At 40.4% G+C, this 20,771-nt stretch overlaps 1 protein-coding gene across 2 annotated transcripts in view; it reads left to right on the forward strand.

The window, feature by feature from the left end:
• Positions 1-20,488, forward strand: part of LOC122656400 — a 26,336-nt gene extending 5,848 nt beyond the window's left edge. The window contains exons 5-9 of one of the 2 annotated variants that reach the window (XM_043850890.1): positions 5,114-5,260; positions 5,349-5,469; positions 18,917-19,132; positions 19,363-19,621; positions 20,102-20,488. In XM_043850890.1, coding sequence (XP_043706825.1) covers positions 5,114-5,260; positions 5,349-5,469; positions 18,917-19,132; positions 19,363-19,621; positions 20,102-20,270 — 912 coding nt within the window. In that variant the 3' untranslated portion in view covers positions 20,271-20,488. Of the gene's footprint in view, positions 1-5,113; positions 5,261-5,348; positions 5,474-18,916; positions 19,133-19,362; positions 19,622-20,101 lie in introns of both variants that reach the window. The other variant, XM_043850891.1, reaches the window with a different exon arrangement.
• The last annotated feature ends 283 nt before the right edge of the window (positions 20,489-20,771 follow it).

The raw sequence follows: 20,771 nt of genomic DNA on the forward strand, positions 1-20,771 counted from the left end.
GTTTTTGTTGAACTAGAAGATGGAGTTACAAGTCAGGAACAAGAAGTGGGACAGACTGAGCACCAACAAAAAATCCAGGGGGAGAATAATGTGAAGACTTACTCTCAGGGAACTGATTTTCCTTTGGATGGCCCTCAATACCAAGAGACCACCACCACCAATCCTACACAATCGGCATCTGTTCCTACTCCAAGTCTTGCTCCTAGTCATATTTCTGGTAAGCTTCCTCTTGATCCCAGTCTTGATTTACCCATTGCTATTCGAAAACCAAAGAGGAGTTGTACACAACGTCCTATTTCCAACTTTATGTCATACAACTCTCTAACTCTTGCTTTCCATGCCTTCGTATCTTCTTAATCCTCTGTTTCCATCCCTAACAATTGGCAGGAAGCAATAGCCGAACAGAAATGGAAGGATGCGATGAATGAAGAAATGCTTACCCTTGAGAAGAATTAGACCTGGGATTTTGTGAGTTCTCCACTAGGAAAGAAACCTGTTGGTTATAAATGGTTCTTTGTTGTGAAGCACAAGGCTGATGGCTCAGTGGAAAGATACAAAGCAAGACTAGTTGCCAAAGGGTTTACTCAAACCCAAGGAATTGACTATCAAGAGACCTTTGTACCTGTAGCAAAGATGAATACTGTGTGGGTTATCATTTCTTGTGCTGTGAATCAAGGATGGGAACTCCAACAACTTGATGTGAAGAATGCCTTCCTGCATGGAGACTTGGAAGGAGATGTTTACATGGAGATACCTCCTGGTTTTACCTCTTCAGAGACTCAGAAAGGTATGTAAGTTGAAGAAGGCTCTGTATGGTCTGAAGCAGTCACTAAGGGCTTGGTTTGGCCGATTCCATAAGGCTATGATTGCTTATGGGTATAAGCAGAGCAATGCTGATCATACATTGTTTGTTAAAAGGTTGGGACAACAAGTGACAATTTTCATTGTCTATGTTGATGACATAGTGATCACGGGCAGTAATGCACAGGAAATCCAGAAGCTAAAGACTTATTTGGGCACCGAATTTGAAGTCAAAGATTTGGGCAGATTAAGGTATTTCTTAGGGATTGAGGTTGCCTATTCAGCTAAGGGCATATCTCTTTCTCAAAGAAAATATACCCTGGATTTATTGAGTGAAACAGGGATGCTTGGGTGTAAACCAGCAGATACCCCTCTTGAGCCCAACACACTTTTGAAGAGTAAGGATGGTGACCCAGTGGACAAGGGTAGCTATCAGAGGTTAGTTGGCCGAGTGATATACCTCTCACATACCCGACCAGATATCACATTTGCTGTGAGTGTTGTCAGTCAATACATGCATGATCCTCACTCTTCTCACTTGGAAGCAGCATACATAATACTTCGTTACCTCAAGTTCTCTCCTGGAAAAGGAGTCTTGTATTCTCCACATAACCATCTCCGGATAGAAGCTTACACTGTTGCAGATTGGGCTGGCAGTCCTGATGATAGGAAGTCAATATCCGAGTATTGCACATTTGTTGGAGGAAACCTAACTACTTGGAGAAGCAAAAAACAAGCTGTTGTAGCTCGATCTAGTGCTGAAGCTGAATTTCGAGCTATGGCACAGGGTATTTGTGAACTTCTCTGGCTCAAGGGGCTTCTTCAAGATTTGGGGATGAATGTTGATCTTCCAATGCGGCTCTACTGTGATAGCAAGTTAGCAATCAGCATTGCTCACAACCTGGTCCAACATGATCGTACCAAACATGTTGAGATTGACCGGCACTTTATCAAAGAGAAATTGGAACAGGGAATAATTTGTATTTCGTTTATCTAGTCTAGTGAACAGTTGGCTGATATCCTTACCAAAGGAATCAATAATAAGTTATTTTTTCCTATAATTAGCAAGTTGGGCATGTTTGATATGTATGCATCAACTTGAGGGGGAGTGTTGTAATATGGGTTCAAGGGTAGAATTGTCCTAAGGGTATTTTTGCCCTTGTACTCATTCCAGAATGTTCTTTTCTTTATTATAAATAAAGATGGCTACAGTCACTTTGACTTAAGCCAGTATTCACGGAATTCTACAGCCAATATTCACGGAATTCTACAAAAGCCTTATCATAAACAAGTCATGCTTTTGATTTTTGAATAGTAAGTAGAATCCTGCTGCACATTATTGTCTCTAGAGTTATTTGATTCACAGAATGTGATTTTCTTAGAATATTTTTTTGGATGAATAAAAATTTCATTAACCAAAAAGAGAAAGCCCCCGGGATTGAATGGGCTGAACAGTTTTTTTAATGGTAAATTACGCCTAGGGTATGTAACGTTTAGAGAAATTACGCTGGAAGTACCTCACGTTTGATATATTATGTTGAGGGTACTCCATATTTCATAAATATAATGTTTGGGATACCTCAAGTTTCATAGATGTTATGTTTGAGGTATCTTCTCTTTCCATATTCCCAATTTTGCCCATATCCCTCACATCCCTTCTCTCTCTCTAACCCTTTCACAAGTCTCAGTCTCGTCGTGTATTGTTGCTGCGGTCAGCTTCCCACAGCTCCTCACCTCCCGCAATCCCTCAGTCCCTCAGCCCCTCAGCCCCCTAGACCTCTCCTCCCTCCTCAAGACCAACTCCCATTGCCACTGTGCACCCTCCCTGCTGTGCGATCTGTTAGAGTTAGTAGAATTTATGTTCTAGGGGTACTTTAGGAACTGGACTTTATCTAGTTCCTTTATATTGTAATATCTTCTTTTTTACCTCCCTAGAGGGGGTTGGATGTAATATGTTTAGTGTTGTTAGTGGAGTAATATAGGTGTGGAGAGAATCATCTCACACACAAGCATTACAACCGAACTCTTCTCCGTCCTTTTCTCTTGTCTTCTTCTTCTCCTTCAACTTCCTCTGTTTTTTCTGTCTTTGGAATCCATTATGTCCTAGGATTCCAAAGAAGAGACCTCTATGTGAAACAACTATTTAGGTGTTGAAGGAGTATGGAATAGGTTCTTTACAACCTATTTAGATGTTTGAAGCCAGTCTTTGAGCTCTATTGAAGCTATCTTGAAGATATGAAGCTGTTTTGAAGACTTGAAGCTGTTCCTAGTTTTTCCGCCAGTCAACAGTTGCAGGTCCAAGTTCTCTCTCCTTCGGCATGAGTTTGGTCTTATGGATGGACCATTAGAATCGCCCAAGGGTGCTGGTTATGCTCCTGTTGCTCCTCTTTAGCTGCTGAAGAAGTTCTTTGAGTTTAGCTCAGTTTCGTGAAACCTAACAGGGTAAACTTCCTCTTCTTCTCTTACATTTGGTCTGCAATATATGGCCCTCTTGATTAAAACCATACTATGGACAGTCTTGGCTTTTTTTTGAGTTTGCTTGAGTTGGTATTGTTTCTTGGAAAGAGCTAAGGTGGATTTTATCTTAATTTATGGTGTTTTTTTCTTCCTTGCTGGATATTTTCTTTGTGTGGGACTGCATATTTGGGTTGAGTGTGTACTCCCCATCTTATTTGGATACCTAAGTGTATGGTCAGGTGCCATTTCCTTTACAATATGGGTGATTCTGATGTCTCCGGGCTTGGTTCGGCTGATTCACAGCCCACTCTAGCAGCTCCTCAGTTGGTTTATGAGAGCACACATCTACAAATTTCCTTTGTGAAGCTTGATGGCACTAATTACTTGGACTGGTCACACTCTGTGAAGCTTTCCCTTAGGAGCAAAGGGAAACTTGGGTACATTACAGGTGCTATTAAAGCCCTAGAGCCTAGTTCACCTACCTATGAGAAATGGGAGACCGAAATTTCTATAGTCATGACATGGTTAATCTTCTCCATGAAGCCAGAGATTGGGAGAAGGTTTATAAGAAAAGAAACTGCCAAGGCAATCTAGGGCAGTGTCTCCCAGACCTTTGATAGGGTGGGTGACTTTGCCAAGGTCTATCAGCTTCACCAAAAAATTAACTCAATGAGGCAGGGTGATAGGACCATTTCTGAGTACTACAATGCTTTTCTTAGTCTTTTAGAGGAGTATGACCACTACAGGGATCTTCAATTTACCAACCCAGAGGATGAAGCAAAGGTGTATCGGACTCTTGAAAAGGAGTGTGTCTTCACTTAACTTGGTGGTCTGAACCCAGACTATGAGCCAATTAGGCTCTGGATTTTAGGCCGGTCCCCCTTTCCATCTCTTAGCGAGGTCTGTAGTCACTTACAGAGTGAGGAGACTCGGCGTGTTGTTATGGAACCAACACCAACATCATCTCTTGAGAGGTCAGCTCTCAATTCAAGTTCTTTCCGAGACACCCGTGGAGGTGGTAGGGGCCAAGGGCCTAACCGTGAGGCAGACAGAGCAGTGGAGACAGTTGGTGCCAGTGGAGTTGGTAGAGACAGGTTTAAATGTGATCATTGTGGGAGGACTGGACACACCAAGGATAAGTGTTGGTCTCTCCATGGTCGTCCTCCTGGCACACGAGGTCGTGGTGGCCGTAGAGGGGGAGCTAGAGCACACTTTGTGATGACTAAGGTAGATGCTACACAGGATGACTCCACTTTGGCAGATGCTGTGTTTCGCATGGTCATGTCACAGCTGAGCACATCTCCTGCACGTATAGTGGCCAACTCTTCTTCATCCTCAGCTTTGCAAGTCTCCACCTCAGCTTCTACTGCAGCCCGGTCTTGGGTCATTGACTCTGGTGCCACTGACCACATGACTGGTACGTTCCATTATTATGATTCCTATATCATTTGCTCTGGTAAGGATAAGGTTAGGGTACGGGCTCCCTTTCCTCCATATCTGCCTGTGATGGAATGCAGGTTGATTTGGATAAGTTGATCTTTGTACTTTCTAATTAATGACCACATGGATGGAATGACTGTTTACTCATTTTAAAATTCTTTTTGATGCATAGGGGCATGGTGAATCTCAGACATGGTTAATTGCTGATTTATGTCATAATATTATGTTTCTGGTATCAAAATTTTAGCTGAATGGGAGAAAAAGACTTGTAATTTCATCATTGTGTCTTTCCAAATGCAACTATTGAGTGGATTTCCTTGTCATCTTTTCATTAATAAATTTCTGATTCCTATTAAAAATGCAAGTAACATATATTCTTTTGTTTGGCTAACGGTTTCACAAAATGGTTTTGCAGGTCAATAATATCTCAGGGAAATGTGCAATCATTAATAGAAATGATTGGTTGGAAGTTTTATCTGACATTTTTCAAAAGTCCAGTCAACCAATATGCCTGAAATGGCTTGAAGATGAGCTTTACTTGGAAGGCAGGAACCCTGACAAGGTATGCTTGGAGTTTGGACTAGTTAATAAACTAGATTAACACATGTTCTGCAACATTAATTTGATCAAATGGATGTCTTTCTTGACAGGCTCTTCTTTCTGTAATGTTTGAGAAGTTGAAAGATGATGGAACTATTTTACAGAACATAAAAAAGTCCGGCAAGGAGGATCTCTATGCGGATGTACTATTGTTTCTTAGATTTGGTTGTCTTAGGTAACTAATTGTAGATTAACTTATTTTTGGTTTCATTACTTCCCTTATTCCTTTCAGTCCATCATTTCTGGTCTTGTCTACCAATTCAACTGTTTGAATTTTGTCAATCTCAATTCTCTAGTAGTCAATAGAAACTTCATCATCGTGATCATGTTTATATGACAGTCAGGATAGACAAATAGAAGCACTTTAGTTGGTTGTTTTGGTAATGCCTTATTCTTAGCCGCCCTTTTAATTTTCTTTGAGGAAGACAACTTTATGCAAGAATCCCAGACTGTGCTACCTATCAAAATATCTCTTTAATAATACATTGATTACTCTGGCCCTTTAACGGGTAAGAGAATGGAATTGGTAGATGTTATGAGGAGAAGGAGTAACATAGCTTGTATTCAAGAGACTAGATGGAAGGGTAAAAAAGATAAGGAGCTGGATGATGCCAATCCCATTTAGTTGGGATAAGGCTGAGTTGTTGTTGTTGATGATTACCCTGGCCCTTTGCTTCCATAGCCAAACAGTTTTGGATTGATCATTTGATATGATGACAAATATTAGTCAGCTTTTCCTGTTCAGGTTTCAACATACAACATTCAACATTGAAGAGATTTGTTCTCATCCCATCTTTGGTAAAATATTTCTCGAGGTTTACTTCTGTTCCTTTCAATAATTTGGCATTGCATTAACAAATTGTAGGATGGAATGATATATTCGCTTCCATCTTATTCAATCTGGATATGCATTTTTGAGTAATTGAATAAGATAGTTTTGAGCAGTGGTGTAGAATTATCTTTCAGCTGTCATTGTAGGGTAATTGTTAGAGTTTGTATTTTTACCCTTTTACCTCTCCAGGCTCTCTTATGTTAGTATGGGGGAGAGAAATTGATTCTCTTTGCAAGCATTCCACACACTCTCTTCCTCTCTGCTCCCATATTACTTCCTTTTGTTCACTGTTGTCACTTTGAACTTGGTATCAGAGAAAGGTTTGACAGTCAACCAACAATCTCCCTCTCCATTCTGCCTCTTGTTTGGAACCCTAGAAGAGTAGAGGGCTCCAACAGAGGCTGCACCATGTAAGAAGAGCTGTTCAGGTTATTCACCCAACTAGAAGACATTGATGGAGTCTTAAAGCTGTGAAGGCAGAATTCTTTAAAAAAAATGAGAAAGAATTGAGGTTACCGCCAGCCCTGTTCTTCCAGCCCCTTTTTTCTCTTATCAAGGATAAGTTGCTTCTGGGACCAGGCCCATTGGAGGGCGCCCAAGGGCCCTCCATCAAATCCCCAAGGCCTCTAATTGTAAAGGAGGTATGTCCGTGGCTTGCAATTTGCAACTCATTTCTTTGTCAACCTATTGTTCCGCCAAATTCTGGTTCTTTGGCTGTCTTTTCATCTTGAAGGTTGAGCTTAAGGCAATCTAGTGCTATTTGGGGCTTGTGAGTAGTGATAAGATGAATCCATGCAGAAACGTACATTTCATGGTGATTTCTTCAAGTTTTGTGAATTGTTTTTTTGTTTGAATTTTTGTGTGAGTACCGGGAAGGAGTGCTTGGGTGGAGTGTGTACTCTCCATATTTTTGGGCTTCCAATCAGCTTCCCAAGTGTGTTCTAACAAAATGTCAGAGGCCAGTGGACCTATGGAAGCCTCAATTGGTGGTTTGAGTAGTGCGAACCAACCACAGTCTGATAACCTTTGAAAATCCAAACGCCCAGATATCCATTGTCAAGTTGGACAACACCAACTATTTGGATTGGGCTCACTCTATGAAGCTATCTCTACGAAGTTGGGGGAAGTTTGGTTACATTATTGTAACATTGATGCTCCTTCAAGTAATTCAACATATTAGAAACGGGAGATGAAGAACTCCATTGTTATGAGCTGGTTGATTTTTTTATGAAACCCGATATTGATAGGAGATTTATATGGAAGGATATGATCAAGGATATATGGGATAGTGTTGCTAATACTTTTGACCGAGTGAGTGACTTGGCATTACTGGCAACATTGATGCTCCTTCAAGTAATTCAACATATTAGAAACAGGAGATGAAGAACTCCATTGTTATGACCTGGTTGATTTTTATATGAAACCCGATATTGATAGGAGATTTATACGGAAGGAAATGATCAAAGATATATGGGATAGTGTTGCTAATACTTTTGACCAAGTGTGTGACTCGGCTAAGGTCTACCAACTCCTCTACATAATTATCACAATGAAATAGGGGGACAAGACTATCTCTGTGTACTTCAACACAATTGTTGGTCTTTGGGAAGAGTATGACCACTATAGTATCTCTAGGTGTCCAACCTTAAGGATGAGCCGAAGGTCTACAGAATTGAGAAGGAACGTGTCTGATTCTTCTTGGCGGACTGAATCCGGAATATGAACCAATCCGGGTGCAAATCTTAGGCTGATCACCCCTTCCATCTTTAGATGAGGTTTGTGGTTATTTGCAAAGTTAAGAAACTAGACGAGTGGCCATGGAAACTGCACCATCCTTGAGAAATATGCTCTTACCTCTAGCTCCCAGAGAGGTTGGCGTGGTAGAGGAAGCGGTAAAGGGCCAAACCGTGGGGATGATAGAGATAGAATCAGATGTGATCTTTGTGGCAAACCTAGGCACATTAGGGAAACCTGCTGGGAGCCTCATGGATGTCCCCCTAGAATTGCACCTATCTGTATGCATGATGGCACGAGAGTGGGAGCTAGAGCACACATTGAGATGGCTGAAACTGAAACCATTGGGTATCCCTCTCGACTACAGGCAAACAACAGTTCCCTCACAAGGGAAGATCTTGCAGTTTTTCGGGGCGTTATGGAACTGTTGAGTAGCTCCTCTTTTAAGCAACCATGTCAGATTCTTTGGCTTCAGCCTTGCAGGCCTCTACCTCAACTACTTCCTTTCTTGGGTCATTGATTCTGGAGCTACTGATCACATGACTAGTATGTCTTAGTGTTAGGACTCGTATTGTCTCCTCAGGTAGGGATAAGGTTAGAATTGCTGATGATTCACTTTCCTTTATCTTTGGTAAGGGTAGTGTGCTAGTAACCTCTTCTATATCCCTTGACTCTATTCTCCATGTTCCAAACTTTGCTACTAATGTCCTCTCCGTGAGTTACTTAATGAAATCCATAAATTGTTGTGTCACCTTCTTTCCTTCTCACTTTCTTTTTCAGGATTTGGTGACGAATAAGATTATTGGCAGTGGGCATGAGGAGAAAGGGCTCTACCTTCTTGAACCAAGGCCATCTTTTTTGAAAGAAGCTAAGTCATATGTTTGTGGGCGTCATGACAGTAGTACAACTGATTCTGTGATGCTTTGGCACCAACGTTTATGACACCCCTTTTTGTTGTTATGAAAAACAGTTGCCCCAATTGTTTTCCTCTATTTCTAATTCCCACACTTTTCAATGTGAACCATGTTTGTTTGCTAAACATTGTCGTTCTCATTATCCTTACCATGGTAATTAGTCTACTATTCCCTTTTATATTGTGCATTCTGATGTTTGGGGACCCGCTCCTACCACTTTTTTATTTGGTTATCGCTATTTTGTTTCATTTGTTGACCGACTACTGTCGTACTACATGGACCTTCTTATTGATACACAATAGTGATGTTTATGATGCCTTAAAAATTTCTATCAAATGGTTTGCACTCAATTTGATACTAGACTGAAAATTGTTCGTTCTAATAGCAGGCTTCAAAAAATTCACTAATAATGATATTATTCATCAGCTTGCTGGGCCTTGGTACAATGGTAAGGTTGCTCCATTGTGACCAAGTGGTTATGAGTTCAAGTCTGGAAACAGCCTCTCTACGAAAGCAGGGGTAAGGATCCATACATTATGACCCTCCCTAGACCCCACAGTTGCGAGAGCCTCGTGCACTGAGTATGCCATATGCCCTTTTTTTATTCATCAGCTTTCTCGTGTTGACACACCCCAACAGAATGGGATAGTTGAGCGGAAAAATCGTGATTTATTAGAAGTTATTGGAAGTTTACTGTTTGGTATGCATGTCTGATGCAGATCAAAGCATGAAGAACAGGACAAAAACAGATTTAAAAAACAAAGTTACTGTGCATATGAACTTCGGGTACTGTTCACGTCAACAGTGTTGTGGGTCCCAGCTTAGATCATGTGTGTCTCTATTCTAGAAGCCTTGGACAACAAGATACTCCAGGATCGATGGGACAACTTCTAGAAGATTGAAGACCAAGTTAGCTTCTTTTTTTTGATGAGGATCTAGTTTCTATTTTTGAAACCTTGTCAAAGTTAGAGTTTCTATTTTAGTTGCTTAGCTTTTATTTAGAAGTCTCTATTTTGTTAAGTTTTTATTTCAGTCCTTTGTTTCCTTTTAGTTAGATTTAGTTTCTATTTTTTTGAGACTTTCTATTTTGTGAAGCTTAGGCCAAGCTATAAATAGGCCCCATCAGTTGTACTTGAATTAAGATTTGATTAATGGAATTTCTATTGCTTGCTTGCAAGTGTTTTGTTATAATATCAGAAATTAATAACCAGAATAGAGGAAGAAGAAGAAGAAAGATGAGAGGAAGAGAAAGAGGGAAACACACAAGTCCTGAGAGAGAGAAAGGGACCTGCGTTAGAACAATATGTTCTCACGCAGGTCAGCAGCTTGTATTTATAATAATAAGAACCTTTTGGACAGAATTGCCCTTACATCAAACCATCATACTAAGAGAATAAAAATAAACTAAAAATAATGACACTAAAAGACTAATCTGCCCCTAGACTAATATTTCAACACTTCCCTCAAGCTGGAGCATATATATCACCCATGCTCAGCTTGTTACAACAAGACCGAAAACTAGGGGCAAATAAGGATTTGGTGAAGACATCAACAACTTGATCAGACGAAGTGACAAATGGTGTCTCAATTAGTTAGGGCTGCAACAGGGTCAGGTTGGGCCGGGCTTTATAGAACCCTAGCCCAACCTTGAGTGCTCTTAGTTGGGCCCAGGCCCGACCCAGCCCTGACTCAGAGCCTGGAAAATCCAACCCTGACCCGCCCTCAGGGTCAGGCCGGGCTGACCCTGATTGGCCCTGGTCATGGGGAGGGGGAAGGAAATGCATGAGCTGGGAATAAAATTATCAATTTTATGTAAAATAGCACTATAATAAAATGTATTATATCACTTATTATCTTCATATATAAAAGATTATATAACAAAATATGGCTGACTTTTAAAGTTTATAGTATATATATTATATCAATATATATTTTATAACATAACTTAAAACAGGGTTGGGTCGGGCCGGGCCGGGCCAGGCTTAGCCCGAGGCCTCAACCCTGGCCCGACCTTGACTCAGGGCCAGAAATTTCCAGCCCTGACTTGCCCTCAGGGCCAAATATCTCAGCCCATACTCTGTTCAGGCTCAGGGCGGGTTCGGGCTGACAGGGCCAAACTTGCACCCCTACAATTAGTTTCTTCAAGACTGCGTTGCAAACGAAGTGACAATCCACCTCAATATGCTTTGTCCTCTCATGGAAGACCGGATTACTAGCAATATAGATGGCTGCCTGGTTGTCACAAAACATCTTCATAAGGGTTGGAACTAGAAATCCCATCTCAAGTAGGAGAGATCTAACCTACATCAACTCTGCAGTAGTATGAACTATAGCTCTATACTCTACTTCGGCACTGGATCTGGCAACAGTGGTTTGTTTCTTGCTTCGCCATGTAACCAGATTTCCTCCAACAAACGTACAATACCCTGTGGTAGACCGACGATCACTAGCTGAACCTGTCCAATCTGCATCAGAACAGGCAACAAGCTCCATATGTCTATTGGGACGATAAATAAGCCCCTTCCCTGAAGCACTCTTCAAGTATCGAAGAACCCGAATAGCAACATCCCAATGAGACTTACAAGGGGATTGCATGAACTGACTAAGAACCCCAACAGCATAAGATATATCTGGTCTAGTGGCAGTCAAGTATAAAAGCTTTCCAACTAAGCTTCTGTAAGAGTGAACATCCTTAAGACCCTCACCATCATCAATGCCAAATTTCTGATTAGGATCCATAGGAGTTTCTACTAGTTTTGCAGCAAGCATACTAGTTTCGGTCAAGAGATCCAACACATATTTTCTTTGGAATAGGCTGATTCCCTTTTTGCTTCTGATGACCTCAATCCCAAGAAAATAATGAAGCTGGGCCAAGTCTTTAGTTTGAAAATGCTGTTGTAAGTAATCTTTCACCTCCTTGCTCCCACTCTCATCATTTCATGACACAATGGTGTCATCTACATAGACAACAAGAACAACCAACTTCTCTTCGTGACGGCAAGCAAACACAGAATGATCTAAGAAACACTGAGAAAAACCAAAGCCGTTCACAATGGAACTAAATTTCTCGAACCATGCTTTAGGAGACTGTTTCAGCCCACAAATGGCCTTATGTAGCTTACATACACGTCCACTACTCTCCCCCTGAGCAACATACCTGGGAGGTTGCTCCATATAGACCTCTTCGAGTAAGTCACCATAAAGAAAGGCATTTTTAATGTCCAACTGATATAAGGACCAATCAAAATTCACAGCCATAGAGATAATGAGACGAATTGAATTCAGTTTAGCCACAGGAGAGAAGGTCTCAAAATAATCAACACCATAGGTCGGGGTGTATCCCTTAGCATCTAGACGGGCTTTTAGCCGCTCAACATACCCATTAGAATGATACTTAATTGTATACACCCACCGATACTTGACTAGGCCTTTACCAGGAGGTAAATCCACCAACTCCCATGTATGTCGAGTCAGTATGGCATCCATTTCCACATCCATGGCTTTCTTCCAAGCAGGAATAGTAAGAGCTTTAGAATGGGTGCGAGGAATGGTATAAGTAGACAGGGCGGTAGCAAGACTATGAGGGTAGGAGGGAAGGTGAGACAAAGAAACAAATTTTTCAATGGTATAGGCAGCCAAAGATTTTTGAGTGCATGAACGTTTACCTTTCCGAGTGGCAATAGGTAAGTCATCAGGATCCGGTTCAGCTGGTAAGTCAGGAAGAGCAGGTAAATTGGGATCTCCTCTAGAGGTTAAGGAAGGTACAGGAAGCGATGTAGATGGACCAGAATTATCTGTATTAAGCTGCCAAATGTGCCTCTTGCGCCGATACACCTGTAGTGGAAAAGTAGAAATAGGAACAACAGCTGGAATGGGAGGAGGTTCAGACACATCTAACGGACCACTAGATACCGTGGGTGGACCAGATGTACCTTCAAAGAAGGTGACATCCGCACTAACAAATTGCCTCCGGGTCAGAGGATCATAACACCTATATCCCTTCTTGGTCCGAGAGTAACCCAGGAAGATGCATTTAGTTGACTAAGGGTCTAATTTATCACCAAGGAGATGAATGTTATGAACAAAACAGTCACACCCAAACACTTTAAGAGGTAAGCTAAAAATCGATATGCCAGGAAATAAAATAGAAAAGGAGATTTATCTGCAAGGACAGATGACGGCATTCGGTTAATCAAAAAACACACAATGAGGACTGCATCACACCAAAAATGTTTGGGCACCTGCATATGCAGCATGAGAGCCCGGGCAACCTCAAGTAAATGCCTATTCTTCTGTTCCGCTACCTCATTTTGTTGAGGAGTATAAGAACAACTAGTTTGATGAATCATTCCGTTAGCAACACAAAAAGAAGAAATCTCATTTTGAACAAATTCCAAAGCATTATCAGACCGAAAATTTTAAATAGAAGCATTAACTGGGTCTTTATTTCATTGCAAAAACTTTGAAATACATGTAAAAATTCAGACTGATCCTTTAAAAGATACGGCCATGTAGTTCTGGAATGGTCATCCACAAAAGTGACAAAATACCGAAAACCATGTCTATGACTTGCACGACAAGGACCCCACACATCTGAATGTACTAAAGAAAATAAGGAAGGACTATGGGGCATAGTATGAGATAGATAAGTAGTATGATGATGCTTACCCAACTCGCAGCCCTCACACTCTAACCTATCTAAAGATTTAAATTGCGGAAACAAAACCTTTAATCTAGACAAAGATAAATGGTCTAGCCTACAATGCCATTGGAAAGGGGACTCTCCACCAACAGTAGTAGCTGCAGTCGAAGCAGACGGAGCAGCACCATTCAGATAATACAGCCCATCTTTCTCACACCCTCCACCGATCGTCTTCCTCGTGTGAAGATCCTGAAAAATACAGTGAGAACGAAAGAATGTCACTGAGTAATTCAAACTTTTAGTAAGTTGGCTAATAGAAAGAAGACTCAAGGGAAATTGAGGAACATGTAAAATAGAAGCAAGAGAAATATTAGAATTTAGACAAACAGTGCCATGCCCAGTAATAGGGGTGGAGGAACCATTGGCCACAATAACAGGAGGAGTGTGAGAATTTGATGAAATAGAACTAAAAATGGATGACTTACCAATCATGTGAGCAGAAGCCCCCGAATCCATGATCTAGGGAGTGGAAGTGGTGGAAAAGAAAGCAGGTGTACCTGCATGAGCCAATGTGGCAGCGGAAGTAGATGCTCCAGTAGTGGAAGTGAATGACTCAAGACTCTTTATGCGGCGCATCAGTTGATAAACCTCATCATGAATGTTGGTAGACGAATCTCCCACAGCTGGACTAGGTTTAGTATCATAAGGAGCAACAAAATCAGAACCATCTTCAGGGGCTGATTGATTGGCCAAGTTTTGAGCCCATTCTGGTTTACCATGCTTGGACCAACATGTCTCAACAGTGTAATTTGTCTTCCCACAATAAGAATGCAGTTGGGCAGCCTTATCAATATGCTGTCCACCTGAACCACGACCACCAAAGCCACGTCCTCCTCTTGATCCACGGCCTCTGGTAGTAGTAAATGCAGAATTCTCCTTGGGGTTGGTGTTAGGTTTGGAACTAGGGGTCACTGCAGCCTAGAGTAGGTATCATTCAAAGTAGGAACAGTTTCACCCGCAAATAAATGCCCTTTTACAGTCTTCAGATTTGGATTCAAACCAGCCAAGAATTTGGATACAAAAAATTCGTTTCTCTGGGCCTTCAACTTCTCAATATTGGTAGTAAAGGGCTGTAAAAAGTATTAAGGGGCTGGAATGCATTTAATTCTTCAACCATGCCCTTAAATGCACTATAATACTCTTGGAGAGATTTGTCAGATTGTTGGAATTGGAACATCTTCTCATAGAGGTCATAAATGCGTGTCATACTCTTCTCTTGAGAGTAGGTCTCCTTTAGGTCATCCCACACTCCCTTTGCAGTGGCGTGGAACATGACATTGGCAGCAATATCCGGTTCCATGCTGTTCCATAACCAAATTAAAATAATGGCATTCTCCTTCACCCAGGGTTTGTAGTCCTTGGAATCAAATGGAGGAGGAGCAGAGGTAATATAGCTAAGTTTATCCTTAGCCATAATGTAGACACGGACAGCTTGTGCCCAAAGTAAATAGTTGGAATTCCCCTTCAATTTTATAGATGTGATTTGGACATTCACATTATCACTGGAAGTCTTCGAATCAGCCATATTGGAAACACTCCAAGAATCGATAAGGGAACAAGTAAAATCCCAAGGCAGCAATCGATTCTAGATAGAGTGAAGAGGATAGCAGCAATAGAACCAGCTTCAAGGATTAAGAAAAAATATAATCTGCAGCAGAAAAAAAAAAATACGAACCAAGTAGCAACAATTCCACACCCGAAGGAGCCAGCCAAGAAGAGAAATCGAGAGCAGAATCTGGGAAGAGATCAAAGCCTTCAAACAAGCAGCATAACCAGCATTTAATTGCAATCGATCACCAAACCCAATGAACAAACATATAGTTGCAGGCCTTCATCGCAGAACTCCAAAAAAAAAACCTTCCCAGATAACATCGATATTGGCAGGGTTTTACCCTGAAGGCGATATCTGAAAAATCGAGTGTGGTTGATGTAGAACTCCAATCAGCAAGGAATAGTCAGGTAGATAAAAATAAAAAACACTCCATTAATTTTCTAAAGGAGTGGATTTAAACCATGGTGAGGGCAGCTATGGGTGGCTGCACACCACAAGAAGAAAACGAAAAAAAAGAGATCAGAAGAGAATCGTGAAAGGCCCTCCAATCTGATTATATATGCTCTGATACTATGTTATAATATCAGAAATTAATAACCAGAATAGAGGAAGAAGAAGAAGAAAGAAGAGAGGAAGAGAAAGAAGGAAACACACAAGTCCCGAGAGAGAGAAAGGGACCTGCGTTAGAACAATATGTTCTTACGCAGGTCAGCAGCTTGTATTTATAATAAAAAGAACCTTTTGGAAAGAATTGCCTTTACATCAAACAATCATACTAAGAGAATAAAAATAAACTAAAAATAATGACACTAAAAGACTAATCTGCCCCTAGACTAATATTTCAACATGTTTGGTCTGAGAAGACATGTGTTCAACAGCTGAGATAGCTGTGGGTGAGAGGCCCGAGGCTGAGATAGCCTACTATCCCTATCCCCCCCTTCTTCTTCTTCTTATCCTTTTCTATGCTCTTCTTTCATATGTAAACAGAAAAAAAAGCAATAAAAGTTTCAGATATTCAATTTGTTCTTCTTTATTGTGTTGATCCTATCTGCAATCAATCTCCCATTGGTTTTCCTGGTTTGAGGTCGACTTTTGCATTAATGTCCCTAAGACTTTCTGGTCTGTTGCCCTCCTCACTGCTGTCTTCTTGATAAATCTCATGCCTTCTAGTATCCTTAGTTTCAAATCTCCCTTGGGAATCTTATCTCCCCATGTTTTTGCCTTCTCTCTTCCTCCCAAAGTGTTTGGGTGTGTGTGCTATGTGCATGTTAACAAGTCTGCTAGGACTAAACTTGGCCAATAAAGCTCTTAAATTTATTTTTCTTGGTCCTGGCTATAAGTACTACCATCCATCCTCTAGGAAGTGATTTCTCTCAAAATATGTCACTTTCTTTGAATCAGTGCCCTTCTTTGCTCCCCATATGCCACCTCTTCGGGGTGAGAATAGTGGAAGTAAAGAGGATGCTACTGTTGTTTACCCTTTCCAATCTGTACCTATTCCTCCCTTTTTTTTTTAATGTGGGAAAGCACAAGGGTATGGATGTTGTTGATGTATTAGACCATTCAGGGAGAACTAGTACTGAAGGGGAACCTAACATTGAGAAGATTGCCAAGGAGAAAGAATTAATTGTTTACACAAGAAGGGAAAGGAAGACCTGCGAAAAATCCTCTTTGGATCCTCAACCTGAGCCTTACCTTTCTGAGTCAGGTAACATTTCTTCCCTTCCTTCTGATTAGATCTTCCCATTGCTGTTCGGAAAGGAACAAGAGCTTGTACTAATCCCATAGCCACTTTGTTTCCTATGATGCAATATCTCCTACAAGTGTTGCTTTTTCAGTTTCTCTATCCTCAATCCCTGTTCCCAAGAATGTCATTGAGGCCATATAAGAACCAAAGTGGAAGGAAACCATGAATGTGGAAATAATGGCCCTTGAGAAGAACCGTACTTGGGAGCTTGTCGATCTTCCAAAGAGGAGAGTCCTAGTTGGATGTAGATGGGCTACTCAATCAAGTACTGGTTAGATAGCATTATTGAGAGATAAAAGGCCAGGTTGTTGCTAAAGGATATAGTCAAGTATATGGAACTGAGTATCAGGAGGCATTTGCCCTTGTGGCTAAACATAATTTGATAAGAGTCCTATTATCATTGGCAGCCAATTGAGATTGGCCACTGTATCAGTTGGATGTGAAGAATGCATTCCTCCATGGTGACTTGGAAGAGGAAGTGTATATGCAAACCCCTCCAGGCTTTAAGTTTCTCTCAGCTGAAGGGAAAGTGTGTCATCTTAAGAAATCTCTATATGGTCTTAAGCAGTCCCCAAAGGCTTGGTTTGAAAGGTTTAGAAAAGCTATTTTGGAGAATAGACACATCTAGAGTCAGGCTGATCATATTTATCCGACATGGTAATGGTACCATTATGGCACTAATTGTCTATATGGATGACATTGTCGTTACTGGAGATGACCGGCAAGAGACAAAGAGTTAAATCTTACCTAGTTCAACAAATTGAGATCAAGGACCTTGGGCCCTTAAAATATTTCTTGGGTATTGAAGTCTCAAGATCATAGAAGGGAATAAATATTTGTCAGAGGAGTGGATTTGTTGAAAGAAACAAGATTGTTGGGTTGTAAACTAGCAAACTCACATATTGATCAAAATCACAAGTTAGATGAAGATTGTGGACCATCCCTAATCGAATGTGACACCTGTAATGATCTGCTGAATCTCGCTCTGATAGCACTTGTTGGGGAGAATGCGCAACCACGAGAAAGAAACCAAGCAAACAATCACACGAGGAATTTACGTGGTTTGGCACGAATGCCTAGATCCACCCGAGAGAACCAGAGATTTTCCACTAAACCTGAAAAACTCTACACCACTCTTCACCTCACAAATTGGTCTCCCATTTGCTTGTATCTAAGGTTTTCCACACAGAGACAATATATTGGGAACCCAAAAACCCTAATCCCCACCCAATTACAATTTTACCCCCCTACCCCCCCCCCCCCTACATGTAATGAACCAAAAGCCTGACCCAATTACAAATACAAGCCCAATAAATAATTATGTGAACCATTACAGGATACACTCAACCCCAACAATTAGAACCCAACATACATTAAATATCGGTAGAGTGCAAGTAGTAACCCAGTAGCTTGGTTGATGCAATGCATGATATCAAAATATTCTCTCTTTCTTATATTTAATGTCACTTGCAGTATCTAAGACTCTCTTTGATATCATTATTATTTTTTTTCTGACACAAGAACATTTTTACCGGTGTTTGGTATCATTTATGGACCCTATTTCTATTTAAAATAAATGAGAATAATAGAAAAAACACAATAGGGTCAAGACCCATTTATCTATAATAGCCAAAGATCATTTTTGGCCATTTACAAAGGTAGGAAGAGAGGTTCAAAGTACAAATTTTCTTTTTCATTGGAAAAATGTCATGTTTGTCTATACTCCTTTTTTTTGAGGTGTGTGTGTGTGTGTGTTTATCTAATGGTTTTGGAATATAAATTTGTGCAATTATCCTCTTGACAGTTTGGAGCTTTTGGTTATTATAAATGGTTGTTCCTTTTAATTTTATATTTACTTCCTTTCTTACTATAAAGGATCACGTCACCCCTTTCCCTTTTTGCCTGCCGTCATTTTTTGTGTTGGAATGTATATATTTCACTTCCTGCATAGTCATGTTATTATAAAAGGTTGTTTCTTGTAAACTTGTAATTTTTTCTTGTCCTGCCGTTGCAGAGTGTTAGCAATATTTTTTTTGTTCTTTGATTTTAATTTTTGTTGATTGTTTCTTTTTTTCCCCCCATTCCTTTTTTGCATTTAATGCGACTTGTGATTTAATGTGTTTCCCGGCCTTTTGTTGCAGGGGAGTTTGCTGTTATGACTATAAATTGTTGACTGAACATGGGATTGACATATTAGAAGATCTGGTGCTTACTTTGGCAGATGGAATTGCAAGCATTTATTTAGAGCTTATTTCTGTTGACAGTAACTTGTCCAGTGAAATGAATAGCTTGGGTTTGACTATGTGCTCTTTGTCAACCCGATCACTTCAAAGATTACGGAATGAGGTTTGGCATTTTCTCTTTGTTTTACACTTATGCATGGATTATCCCTTGTTTTTGGGAGTTTTGTGCCTTGTTGCTGTTGGTGTCAGCATGCCTGGTCATTTTCATGCATCAAGATGGTTGATGCATGCAGACATATGTGTATATGTTGAGATGTGTGAGTCAACATCTATTAATTGGACAATATTCCTGTTTCAGAGGGCACCCCACTTCGGTTTTCATTTTTATACTTGTTTCTGTCACAGGTGGCATTGAACCAGTGGCTTCATCAAAACATGGAATCCATTGTATTGATGTATGAGGACCGCTTTGAGTTGTGCACTCTTCAGGTTCAGTTCCTCAAGGAGCATAAGAAGAGTGGGACGGAAAAATTATACTGGTGGAAGAAGCTAGGTCTTGGAAAATCTAAGCCAACTTTATCCCCATTATGTTATGTTGTCATCAGTCAATTGTCCATCTCCCTGAAGAGGACCAAGGAGCTAAGAGCCTTGACTGGGTGGTACATCCTTTCTCCCTGGCAAACATTCTGTTGTGCATGCTATTGTTCATACCACATGCATTATTATAAGCATGGGATTCTCCTGCTTAACCCTTGAGATCTGAACTTGTGAAGATCAGGAAAGTCTGCAAATTGCATCTGACATTCGGATCACCTTTCTGGTTCCAGAAAGCTTGGAAACCAGTTGTGTTATTTGGAGTTTTGAAGAGAACTCCCTGCTTATATTCTATCAATATACAAGACATGCATACTTGCACATACACAAACATATAGAATGGTTCCACCAGAAAGTTTGGAAGCCAGTTCTGATTCACTTTTCTGGTTCCAGAAAGTTTGGAATCCAGTGGGAAGAAAACTCACTGCTTGTATTCTATCAATGTACAAGACATGCATACTTGCACATGCACAAACATATATAATGGTGCTGGTTTTCTTTCCGTTGGAGCTTGACTTAGTAGGGCTGGTTGGTTGTGATTGCAGGAGATACTATTTCAGCTTATTTCTTGAGTTCTCCGATATTACAATGCCCATAGTTAAAGTCATTTTTGCTAAGATCAGCAGTGCTATCTCTTTCTTTCTTGTTTCCTTGATTGGGAGGTCCTTAGGATTAATCTACACTGGGATAAGGCAATCCCTGGGATGGCGGTGAGATCTAGTACCCTATTTTTGGCTTGCTCTCCTTTTACTTCCATTCTATCTTCTCACATTTTTATTTTTTCATTATGTTTTGCATTATTCAGTTTGAAGGTTTAATATGTAACATTATCAGAGTGAGATGTTCATTTGAAATTTTCTTCTCCCTAACTTTTACTTGCTGGCTCTTTTAGTTTTACATCATTAATTTACAGATTGGCCCATTTATTTGGTGATTTTCTTCCAAATTTTTTTTTTTTATTATTGCTAACTTTTACAATGCTTCAGTGTTTGCCATTTGGCTGTACATGGGTTAGTCCATGTGGTAGAGGACCCCACATACGTCTCAATGGTCAAATTTTAGTCCAAAGCAAGGAAAGTCGTTCAAACTTTGTTTCAAACTTTTAATAAAATTATCAAAATACCATCAAATGGAGATGAATATAAAATACAAAATGACATCTTTTGTAACTTTAGCTACTTCCTCTTCATTTTAAGCTTAAATTGTACTAATGAG

This window comes from Telopea speciosissima, chromosome 3 (assembly GCF_018873765.1).
Source record: "Telopea speciosissima isolate NSW1024214 ecotype Mountain lineage chromosome 3, Tspe_v1, whole genome shotgun sequence".
Lineage (NCBI taxonomy): Eukaryota > Viridiplantae > Streptophyta > Magnoliopsida > Proteales > Proteaceae > Telopea > Telopea speciosissima.